Genomic DNA, 12,472 nt, shown 5'->3' with positions numbered 1-12,472 from the left:
TGCCTTGCTTCCCACTGGACCCTGCCTGCCTGCCTGCCTGCATGTCATGCTGACTCCCCTTGTTAGCAAGTGGAATGTGGTCTGAGTGAAAGGGAATGTCAGCTGTGAAGTGGTCTAAAGGTCAGTTCCCAGGGGAGGAGATATTTGATTATTGGATCAGACCTAACATTCAGCCTCTCTGTTTTATGGAACAGGGATGGAGGTCATTTCTTCCATCTGAGAGGGGACATCGAGATCATAGGGGGTGGGCTTTGATTGCAGTCGGCTGGAACGCTGCATAAATCCTCCTGGTTGGAGGAGGGGTTGCAGCAGCGTGATTTCCCCAAGAGACTGGTTGGTGAAGACTCAAAAGCCATCCTGAAGGGAAGATGGATAATGACGCAGAATACATGGGCCAAAACCGAGGATGAGGAATAGGAATGTTAATGATCCTATGAAGGAAGTAAGCTGGTATACCATTTTATATTTTTTAGCCAGTAGCCCCATGAATTTGATTGATGTTCTCTAATCTTTGTGGTCCTTTCCATTAATTTTTGGGTGGCATCCCTGCCTAGGCCAGACTGGTTGACATAAAAACAGCATTCTTCCTCCAGAAAGAGGCATAGACTCCTTTCTCTGCTGTTAGGAGGTCTAGTCCTCTCTGATTTTGGAGGGTGACAGCTGCTAGTGAATCTCTCTGATGCTGAAATTGAACTAAACTTTTGGCCATGTCATCTGGGTTTTCTTGTAGAACCTGAGACAGGATTTCAAAATATTATAGAGCAGTGGTTAAGCCTCCTATGCCAGTCCCGACACCTATTGAGATATCAAGGGTTATGAGGAGAGGGATTATCTGGACTGCCCTTTTGTGTTGGATATGATGGTTTACGGGGATAGGTAAAAACTGATTATTGGGGGCTACATCTACATTGAAGTGAGATAGACTAGAGTACAGGTTCCCATCCAGTTGATCATCCCTGTTTTGATAGAACTCTGTCTCCTGCTAAGAAGGGAGGTAGAGAAAAATCCCTAGCACGTGCCAAATCATTAATTACATTCAGTGTTTGATTAAGATGTTGGATGCAATTTGTATGTGATATCCAAGGCTGAGGAAACCTATTGAGTGATTTGGGAGGTAAAAGCTGGCCCCGAGGCAGCCATGGCATCACTTGTCTGGTTTTGCTGCTTTTCTGGGCCTGGAGCTGAAATACAACTGTGGCCTAGATGCTATCTTTAGAGAGGAACAGGTCAAGGTGTCTAAACTGCCTGGCTAGTGATATGCTAGGGGAGGATAGGTTAGCCTGAGGGCTAGGTTCTTCTTTTTCCACTTTTACTCTTGCTAGGCATCCGGAACTTTCTGCCTGGGGGGAGTTTCTTTACCTGGCCAGTCATCCTTGCTTGGGGTGGGGGGATGTCTAACATTCGGGGGTCTGTCTAACATTTCCCCCCCTCAAGGATTTTTGGCACTGAATTCTTTCAGAGAAAAAGGGGTATAGGATCTCTTCTATAGCTGCTTCCTGCGGAAAGGGGAAGATGTTTTTCTTTTGAGCCCCAAATCCTTGCTTTCTGTCAGAGGGAAGATGAGGCCTGGGCACAGAGGAGGCTGTGATTGTGTTTGGGCATGGTATTTCATGACTACAAGTAGAGACAAACCGTGTAATAAATTTTAGTATTATTGAGACAAAAGCTAGAATGAAACACTCCAATGTGTTGATTACAAACATCTGAAATGCCACTGCCTTCCATAGGGAACTGTTACTCTAGGCTTGTCTACTGTCACTGACAAGATACCTGTTACTCCTGAGAATTTCCTGTTTGAACTTGGCTCTGAATCTTTGCAAGTTCCTTCCTAGAGGATACTAAAATTTCTAGAATTTTATTTAGGCAGAAAACACATGTAACATACAGACAAAATACATGAAGACCATACATACTATTTAAATTATAAATTTTTCCTTTGCTTTCAGTGACTTCTAACAAGGCTAGAAAAGGGAAGAGAAGTTCCTAAATACCAAGCAGGAAGATCTGTTCAGACTTTCAGTGATAGTGTCAGGGCCTATGAATGAGTGGTGGAAACAAAGTCTAGGCTCCAATCTAAGGACTTAAGCAACATGAGAGAGCCCAGGCGGGGTTGCTTTAGCTTTCTCCCCTAGTAAGCAATCATGTTTCAGTATTTTATGTTATTTTAAAGTATTTAGATGTTTATCATTTAACCCAGCAATGCTCCGAAGGCTTTAAGTTACCAAGGACTTTGGAAAATTATGTATAGGCATTTGAGGCAGGAGAAAAGATGGGAGGAGGAGGGAGCAGGCCCCATAGCCTGTTCTAGGACTGCAGCTTCCAGACCTCCAGCCGCTTGGATTTAAAACTGCCACATTTTCCCCTAGAGATAACATGCTAAGGTTTGGGTAATAATGAGTTCTGCTTCTGATACAGCGGGACTGTTAAGTCAGTATTTGCAGTTTTGCAGTAAAGAAAGTTGTTCTTTGGGTAGGAGGAAGTGAGAAGGCGCTAAGGTGAGAGCAGTTTTCTGAGAATTAAAGGGTGAGAATGCTGGCCTTGGGATCTAAAGGCTCAGTGAGGGGTCCCTTTGCTGCATCATAGAGCGGCTTTGCAAGAAGACTAATTAGGAACCCAGAGGCAAAAGTACCAGTGAGCCTGAGAAAGGAGAGTATTTCTTGTCTAGAGGAGGGGACAGTCATGGAGGAGGTAAGGCGTTATGGTCTGAGGCAATGGCTGTACTTTGTGGGTTGAGAGTAAAACTGAGGTAGGTGATTGTGGTTCGGGACAACGGGGCTTTATGAGGGGATGCAAGGTAGTCCTGGTCGGGCACTGAGGTAGAATGAGAAAAGAGGATAAAGGGGGTATCTAGTAAGATGCAGGGTAGAGGTGAGGTGGCTAATGGCTGTGAGACTAGTCCGTCAACCCCATAATAGAGACTGAGGAGGGGACAAGGGTCCCAGTGAATTTAGGGAGGGCAGAATAAGTGGCCCCAGTGTCACTTGAAAAGGAGATCGGCTTACCTGCCACCACAATCATTACCCGAGGCTCTGTCCTGGTGGTGTAAGTCTGTGGGGCCTTGTCAGGACCTGGGCAGCTTCAGTCTTCAGTGGCCAGTCCCAGGAGGTCTGGGAGCTCCAAACCGGACCTGGACTGGCTGAGGTCCAACCTGGAGGGGCCAGGCTACAGTTTGATTTCCAGTGGCCTTCCCTTCCCACCTCGGGCAGGACCAGGTGGGGGTTTCCGGTTTGAGCAGGACTTGGCCCAGTGTCCTTTTTTGCATTTGAAGCATGGGCCCGGAGGAGGCTTAGCTCCTGACTTACTCTTGGTTGGAGGACCAGCACTTCATTTGGGGTTCATGAGAGCGATGCTAGGAGCTGAAAGGCCTCCATCTGGGTACCAGCTTTGGTCTGATCTCGCCTTTGTTTTTGGATTTGGGTCTCCTAGTCTCTACTATTAAAGACCTTAAAGGCCCGGTTAATGAGGACTTTATGAAGTGTTTATGGACCTGTGTCTATTTTTTGAAGTTTGTGGCGTATGTCAGGGCTGATTGGGATATAAAAAGGGTTTTCAAAAGAAGGGTTCCCTCTGGGGAGGTGGGATCTAGGGTGGTAAACTTCTGTAAGGCCTCCGTGAGGGGGGAGGGGAAGAGAGCTGGGTTTTTGTCTGGAATTTGAGTGATTTTATTGAGTTTATCATAGTTGACTGCCTTATGGGCAGCCTTTTTGAGTCTGGCAATGAGACGGGATTATATGGCTACGGAACTGGCGCCCTGCGGAATGAACCTGATATTCCCTTCTTGGGTCAATTTGGCAGATCGTGTTAATGCTAACCAGGTTGGCCGCTGTGTCCTGTCTAGGGAGGGCCTCGGCCTGGTTCTGAGCTGCTAGCCAGACCTGTTCCTTCTCCTCTGGGGATGGAGAGGAGGACAGGGTGGCATACATGTTGTGCCAGGTCAGGTCATACGGCTGGGTCAGGTACTCCAATCCCTTGGTAAAAGTTGTTGGGTCAGTGGAAAAAGACCCTTGTCTTTTTTCAACCTGGGAAAGGTCAGACACAGACAATGGGAGGTGTACCTGGACTGTGCCCTCAGTTCCTGCTCCCTCCCTCAGGGGTAGAATGGGCATGGGGACAGAAGTGGCTGTAGAGGAAGGCAGTCTTTGGGTGGCCCGAGAGCGAGTATTGGGTGGGGAAAAGGCTGTATTGGAACTCGAGTTGTCGGGATTTGGGCTCTCAGGGTTGGTGGGAGAAGTGGTCGCTGGGTCAAAAGTAGATTCAGCATCAGAAGTGTTCAGGGTATGTTGTTTTGCATGAAGGAGAAGGACCTGGTAGGTAGAGCAGGACTGACAGAGAAAGGGACGGGACAGACGGGTGAAAAAGCCCGGATTATAGGGAATCTCCAACCACTTTCCGTCTCAGGACAACAATTATCTAAGTCTCACAATGTGTTAAATTGAAAGTGCTGTTTTCAGAGACTCATTGTCTAGTTTATATTGTGGCCCAACAGTGTTACAAAAGAAAATGAGGTGCTTGGGCCTGATCTACCCCTGAGTCTAAGGTGGTTGAGATTTGTAAGGACACAGGCAAGAGGGGCCGTTTTAGGGTTTGGGGAGGAAGTGTTCACCATGATAAGAATAGTGTGCTCCACATGAGGGGAAGGGTGAGTGACAGACCACAAATCCAAAGGTGGCTGTTTGGGGCGGATGTCCTTACTGCTAAACAAATCACCATGAGAAGCGAGGGTGACCCTCTAGACTGGGTGTCCCCAGTCCAGAAGGACCCAACAGCTGAGGGCTCTTCTGGCCTAGCGCTAGGACCTTTGAGACAAGAGGACTTTCGAGAAGTCAATGAGAGTGAGTGGACAGAAGACTCCAGATGAGAGAAGTTGTGGAACGTCACTCACCTAGAGAAGATTGGCCGATGTGGGCTGGAGGTTCAGCAATGGAGAAGGAGAGGTTTCTGATCTGGCATCCTCCTTGGCTGGTTCGGGAGGGCCTGAAAGGGAGGGATGCCCAATCGAGGCCAGTAATTGAGCCACCCAAGTAGGATTCAGAGGTAAACCCAGGACGAGCTGTTGTGGCTACTGCTCTCTGAGCAGCAAACCTAGGGTAACTGAAGCCAGGGCAATGGCTCCCTTTCCCTGTGAACCCTCCTGGGTTTTGGCACCAAATGTAAGGGTCGCCGAAGGAGATATCCATGAGGCCAAAAGTGGTAAAGAATTATAACTTTATTAGGTCATCTGGGAACCAAATGGGCTGAGCCCCCAAATGGCGCCAGCACCCAGGTATGGGGAGTTGGAGGTTTTAAAGGACTCTAGGCGGGCTTTTTTGGGGAACTCTCTGGGCAGGTTGGATCCTGGGGAAGTCTGGAGGGGAAAGACAATAGTCTTAGCAAGTAGAATGTGGTCTAAGCGAAAGGGAATTTTGGTTGTGAAGTGGCTAAAGGTCAGTTTCCCAGAGGTATTGATTCAATTATTTGATCAGACCTATCAGAAACTAAAATAATTTCCTGAAGAAACAATATCTATTTGCAAGAATAGATATTTGCAAGAATCAAAGGGAAAGGGGTTGTTTTCTATTAAAGCTTAGCATCTTTAATAGATGACTCCCTTTCTCTCTGGTCACTCTGATTTTTCTTCTCAGGCTCAGATTTCTATAATTTGTTAAGGAAAAGGCCAGTCAAGCTTCATAGCACTACCTCCAACTGGCAGTCAGGAGAGGACTCTGTAAAAACTTACTTCTCGGGGACCTAACAAACTCCATTTAGGAAATGTGTTGTTAACTAGTAAATCCAGAGAAAACATATATTTCTGTTTTGAAAATAAGAGCTTCTATTTGTTTTCTGTCACCCAAAAGATTATTTGTAAAGAATACAAGGTATATATCTTGCCTGGTTTTGTTCAGTGGATTGAGCGTCAGCCAGGTTCGATTCTGGTCAAGGGCACATACCCAGGTTGCAGGCTCAATCCCCAGTGAGGGGCGTGCAGGAGGCAGCCAATCAGTGATTCTCTCTCATCATTGATGTTTCTATCTCTCTCTCCCTCTCCCTTCCTCTCTAAAGTCAATTTTAAAAAAAAGAACACAAGATATAAATGTCTCCAATGAATTTGGCCTGGGTCAGGACCTCTGTTCCTGAATAGTCTCAGTCATTGCATTTCGTTAGGAAGAACTGAGCTTTTCCAAAAGGTAACACATAATTGAACTTGCCTCTTCCTTAGGGTACACCACGTCCCTCTTGTTCCTCCCCTTAGTGTTTCTAGTGTTATGGGTTTGGTTTCTATCTTATTTTGCTGTGTAAGCTGCAAAAGTGTCAGGTTTTTCTGACTGTTCTCTGCCTTCTGATTACCCTTTTAAGCAATGCTGATTGCAGGAAATGGCTGTGGTGCAAGGCGGTGCCACAGTGATTAGAACCCGTGGTGTCATTGCCTGCCTGATTGAAGTAATCACACAGAGGGGAAGAGCAGATGGAATGCTCCCAAATGTGCAGAGGAGACTGTTTCTCATCATTTGGGTTTAAGGATTTTGAGTTAAAGAATCAAAGTTAATGTGAGTTAAGGCTTGTGTTTTTAGTCATTTTGTTTCATTCTTAATCTTCAAAACTTCTTCAGAACTTCTGGGTCTCTGCATGTTGTTTTTCTAAGGAAAATAGGTTTTGCTATTTACCAAACACAAGGTCCCCTGTATACTAGTACATGAGTATAAAATCGTGGCTGAGCATATCAAGGGAAAAGATACTAGAATGTAAATGGGATGAGCAGGTGAGAAGGAAATGGGAAAGGCCCCAATAGCTCAATTCTGCAAGCCTTCCCCTCCCCACCCCTTCAGATGCCATGGGAAGTCCAGGTTGTCACCTGTACTCTGACCATTGGAAGGTCCAACAGCCCCCTCCTTAGGTTCAATGAATTGGCTAGAGCAGCTCACAGAACTCTGAGAAACATGTACTTGGGCTTACCAGTTTATTATAAAGAATACAAATGAATAGCCAAATCCAAGAGATGCATAGATGTATGTGGGAAGGGGCTCGGAGCCCCTATGCTGTCCCCACACCATGTGCTTGCCAACCTTTTGGATTTTTATGGAGGCTTCATTTAAGAGGCTTGATTCGTTAAATCATTGGCCATTGGTGATTGAACTTTATTGTCAGCCCTTTTCTCCTCCCCTGAGGTCAGAGTTCAGGGGGTAGGACTGAAATTTCTGCCCCCCTAATCCAGTGATGGTGAACCTATGACACGCGTGTCAGAGGTGACACACGAACTGATTCTTTTGGTTGATTTTTCTTTGTTAAATGGCATTTAAATATATAAAATAAATATCAAAAATATAAACCTTTGTTTTACTATGGTTGAAAATATCAAAAAATTTCTATATGTGACACTGCACCAGAGTTACGTTAGGTATTTTCAAAATGCTGACACGCTGAGCTCAAAAGGTTCGCCATCACTGCCTAATCACAAGATTGGTTCCCCAGGCAGCCAGTCCTGAACCTCTGGTTATCTAGGGGCTTTCCTAAAGTCTCCTAATTAACATAACAAAACACTTTATCACTCTCATCACTTAGGAAATTCCAAGGGCTTAGGAGTTCTGTGCCTGGTAGGGGGATGAAGACCAAATACAGATTTCTTATTGTACATCAGAATATCACCACTAACCTATTTAAATTATTTGGTTGTTCTGAAAAAGTATTAGTCCCAATTGGGAATGGCTATTTGAATTAGATATACTTATCCGTACAGAAAATACAGCTTAATATTCTGAAACTTGATTTTTGTCTAAGTCGTGACCAATCCCATTGTCTTCCCATCTTCTGTTCTTGTGAGCATGGAGAGAGTGGGCTGTGGAAACTCTTTAACTCACGGCATTGGATCACCAGCATTACTCAAATGGAGGTTGTTATGAGCCAACACTGTAATAGGTGTCAAAGGCATCAACTAATGATTTCTTATGTCTTTGTCTCCCTCAGGTACAGAACCGTGGCATTTCTATTTAATTAATGGATTTCTGAATTTTAATGTAGTCTTTGCTTTGGCTCTCCTGGTCTTACCACTGACTTCTCTTATGGAATACCTACTGCAGAGATTTCATGGTGAGTGGCACAAGGGATGATAGGTGTTTTGGGAGGGAAGAGCAAGTAACAGTGTATACCAAGAAATGAAAAATCAACAATGAAGATTTTAAAAAAAGAAATGAAAAAGAATCTGCTTATTTATTCTCTATTTTCTCCCTTTGGAAATGGTTGATTTATTGAATTTCTATCTGTATGTTTGGATTACTTAGACTCCTGTGAAGATGTGGTGAATAATTGAAAATTAAGCTGGCAAGGAGGAGCTTTATATCCCTTAAAGTGAGGCAGTCAGTATAATTTACAGAACCACCCTGGGAGGCAAAAAAGCATATAAAATCTCAGAAGATAAACCTGTTTGGTTAAGTCTCCTGTTTTTTAAAGAAGTGTTAACACAGTAGATTGTTTAAGATAATCAGTGCTAGAGGCAAACATTCTTTGGGAAATCATTTCCAACCAAAATCTGAAAACTAAGCCATATAGGGAGTCCCCCGAATTAGATACTGAAGTGAGAGAAGCTTTGGACTCTGCTCTTTTGTTCTGTTTTGCTTCCCTTTGCCTTATTGTGAAAAGTTTAGGTTGTCATTTGTTTTGCTTGCTCTACTTCACAGCCATTGTTTTCTCAAGTCATGCTTACGATATCTAGTGCTATAGTTTCTCTTATGGAAGACAGAATTGAGTAGAAATTAAAATGTGATTTGGAAAGAGTTTTATTTCAGACTTTTCAGTCTGATTTGGTTGCCATGTGATTGATCCTTCCACTCCACGCCTTATTCTGCTTTTCTACTATTAATGGTTTAGGAAGAGTTTACTGTACTATAGGAATAGAATAGGAAAGCAGCCTTCAGAGTCACTTTTGTTTTGTGTGAGGACTTTTGTTTTAACATAACCATAATGCCATAACAAAAGTAAGAAATTGCTTAATATCATCTAAAATCAACTTGATATTCAGATTTTCTTCATTATCTGAAAAATAGCTTTTTACAGTTAGTTTGTTTAAAGGAGGATCTAAATACAAGTCATATACTGAATTTAGTATTATGTTTCTTAAGCTTTTTAAAAGGTCCCCCACTCTTACCTCTTTTTTTCCTGAAGATTTCTAAGGAAATTAGGTCATTCATATTGTAGTGTTTCCACATATGTGGTTTTTTATTTTTTTATTTTTTAAAATTCTTTATTAGTTAAGGTATTACAAATGTGTCCTCATCCCCCTATTAAACCCCCATCCTCCCCCCATCCCCTCACTCATGCTCTCATCCCCCTGTTGTCCATGTCCATTGGTTTGGCTTATATGCATGCATACAAGTCCTTTGGTTGATCTCTTCCCCTTGCCCCCTCTCTCCCCTACTTTCCCTCTGGGGATTAATAGTCTGATCGCTGTTTCTCTGTCTTTGGATCTGTCCCTGTTCATCAGTCTATGTTGTTCTCTATATTCCACAAATGAGTGAAATCATGAGGTATTTATCTTTCTCTGTATGGCTTATTTCACTTAGCATAATGTTCTCCAGTTCCATCCATGCTGTTGCAAAAGGCAACAGTTCCTTCTTTTTTACCGCAGTGTAATATTCCATTGTGTAGATGTACCACAGTTTTTTAATCCACTCATCTGTTAATCACAAAAAATAATTTATGCTTGTGGAAAATTTGGAAATGCTTGTAATCCTATATAATAAAGGCTAATATGCAAATAGACCAAATGGCAGAACGACTGGTCGCTATGACGTACACTGACCACCAAGGGTCAGACGCTCAACACAGAAGCTGCCCCTTGGTGGTCAATGTGACAGAAGCTGGGCTGGCAAGCGCAGTGGCAGTGGTGGGAGCATCTCCTGCCTCCGCTGCAGCGCTAAGGATGTCCGACTGCTGGCTGGGAGCAGGCCTAAGCCATCAGTTGGACATCCCCCGAGGGCTCCTGGACTGCGAGGAGGCACAGGCCGGGCTGAAGGACCCCCCTGAGTGCACGAATTTCGTGTACCGGGCCTCTAGTGTAAATATAAAAACAGTATAGTAAGCTGTTTTCTACAGTATGAATCCAATTTTGGTTTAAAAGTGTATAATAACACACATATCCACCTAGTAAGAAAAAAAGTGCTTTCCGGTTTTTTTGTTTGTTTTTTTAATCTTTTTTATTTATTTATTGTTTTATTGCTTAAAGTATTACAAAGGGTATTACATATGTGTCCTTTTTTTTTTCCCCCGCCCTTGACAATCCCCTGGCCTCCCCTAACCCCCAGTGTCTTATGTCCATTGGTTATGCTTATATGCATGCATACAGGTCCTTCGGTTGATCTCTTACCCCCCTCCCTCCTGCCCCCCAACCCTCCCCGGCCTTCCCGCTGCAGTTTGACAATCTGTTTGAGGCAGCTCTGCCTCTGTATCTATTATTGTTCATAAGTTTATAATGGTCTTTATTATCCATGAATGAGTGAGATCATGTGGTATTTTTCCTTCATTTGACTGGCTTATTTCACTTAGCATAATGCTCTCCAGTTCCATCCATGCCGTTGCAAATGGTAAGAGTTCCTTCTTTTTTATAGCAGCATAGTATTCCATCATGTAGATGTACCACAGTTTTCTAATCCATTCATCTACTGATGGGCACTTAGACTGTTTCCAGATCTTAGCTATGGTGAATTGTGCTGCTATGAACATAGGGGTGCATATATCCTTTCTGATTGGTGTTTCTGGTTTCTTGGGATATATTCCTAGAAGTGGGATCACAGGGTCAAATGGGAGTTCCATTTTTAGTTTTTTGAGGAAACTCCATACTGTCTTCCATAGTGGCTGCACCAGTCTGCATTCCCACCAGCAGTGCACAAGTGTTCCTTTTTCTCCACATCCTCTCCAGCATTTGTCATTTGTTGATTTGTTGATGATAGCCATTCTGACAGGTGTGAGATGGTACCTCATGGTTGTTTTGATTTGCATCTCTCAGATGATGTGACTTTGAGCATGTTTTCATATGTCTCTTGGCTTTCTGAATGTCCTCTTTTGAAAGGTGTCTATTTAGGTCCTTTGCCCATTTTTTGATTGGATTGTTTATCTTCCTTTTGTTAAGTTGTATGAGTTCCCTATAAATTTTGGAGATTAAACCCTTATCGGTGATAACATTGGCAAATATGTTCTCCCACGCAGTGGGCTTTCTTGTTGTTTTGTTGATGGTTTCTTTTGCTGTGCAGAAGCTTTTTATTTTGATGTAGTCCCATTTGTTCATTTTCTCTTTAGTTTCAAGTGCCCTAGGAGCTGTAGCAGTGAAGAAATTGCTTTGGCATCTGTCTGAGATTTTGTTGCCTTTGGATTTAGCTTTCTGTTTTTAGTTATACTTTTTTTGTCTATTTTATAATAGGAACAGTACTTTTTACAAAGAAAAAACAGGAGAATATAAAGAAGTAGGAAATAAATGATCCATATATTCCATCATGCAGTACAACTGTGATTATGATTTTGCATATTATATGGGGGACATTTCAAAATTTTAGGTCATATTTAAAAATGTATTTGTTCACGTTTGAGATACAGAATAGAAAAAGATTGTTTACTTGTACTTATTTTCTTTCAATTAAGAAAATTTCAACCTAAACTATTTCCTGGGAAGGGATAAATTCTAAATTGTAACCTGAAATCTCATGATAAAATCTTAGAGTTGAAAGTTTAAAGATAAGCTTGTTGCAGTTTAAAAATTTTTATCACTGAGGAGTTTCTTCAAAAATACAAATAAATTAGGAGTGCTAAATTAGGCATCCTAAGGTGGATTTTAAAAATTCATCTTAAAAAATCAAATTTTAAAATTTTTATTTTTTTTTTTTATAATTTTTTTTATATACATTTTATTGATTTTTTACAGAGAGGAAGGGAGAGAGATAGAGAGCCAGAAACATCGATGAGAGAGAAACATCGATCAGCTGCCTCCTGCACACCCCCCACTGGGGATGTGCCCGCAACCAAGATACATGCCCTTGACTGGAATCGAACCCGGGACCCTTCAGTCCGCAGGCCGACGCTCTATCCACTGAGCCAAACCGGTTTCGGCTAAAATTTTTATTTTTAAGTTGGATCTTAAGGACAATGATTTCATCTGAACTTGCTCATTACAGACAAAATGGACACTAGGGGGCGCTCTCTATCTACTATTTGCTAGTGATCTATGTACTGCTCATTATCACTAACAGAAGCACAGTAGGGGATGCCTTCAGTCTTATCACTAAGTGTTCATGTACCTAACCACAGCACCTTTCCAGCATGTGCCTGGTCTTAGTGTTCATTAAATTCCTTTAATTCTTTCATATGCTTTAAGTACATTTTGGTTCCAATTTTGGGATTCAGAGTAGATGGATATTTGCAGAAGAGTAAAGAAAACTTGATCAGTAAACTCCCTTTAAGAGTGTTTTTATATTTGCTTAGAAACAAACTCTTTGTCATTTGTGGTTTGACAAAA

The 12,472-nt window shown here is 42.6% G+C and overlaps 1 protein-coding gene across 10 annotated transcripts in view; it reads left to right on the top strand.

The window, feature by feature from the left end:
* ALG9 (ALG9 alpha-1,2-mannosyltransferase) overlaps positions 1-12,472 on the top strand; it is a 108,253-nt gene that overhangs the window by 33,647 nt on the left and 62,134 nt on the right. For 8 of the 10 annotated variants that reach the window (XR_004970299.1, XM_036324323.1, XM_036324325.1 and 5 more), the window contains exon 9: positions 7,939-8,061. The exons of the other annotated variants lie outside the window; for them this stretch is intronic. Coding sequence is in view for 7 of the 8 variants with exons in the window: in XM_036324323.1 (XP_036180216.1) it covers positions 7,939-8,061 (123 nt within the window). In the remaining variant the exon portion in view is untranslated. The remainder of the gene's footprint in view (positions 1-7,938; positions 8,062-12,472) is intronic. 10 annotated transcript variants of the gene reach the window in all.

This window comes from Myotis myotis, unplaced genomic scaffold (genome assembly GCF_014108235.1).
Source record: "Myotis myotis isolate mMyoMyo1 unplaced genomic scaffold, mMyoMyo1.p scaffold_m19_p_10, whole genome shotgun sequence".
Taxonomy (NCBI): domain Eukaryota; kingdom Metazoa; phylum Chordata; class Mammalia; order Chiroptera; family Vespertilionidae; genus Myotis; species Myotis myotis.
The sequence above is the reverse complement of the archived record's forward strand: the minus strand, read 5'-3'. Positions and strand labels throughout refer to the sequence as shown.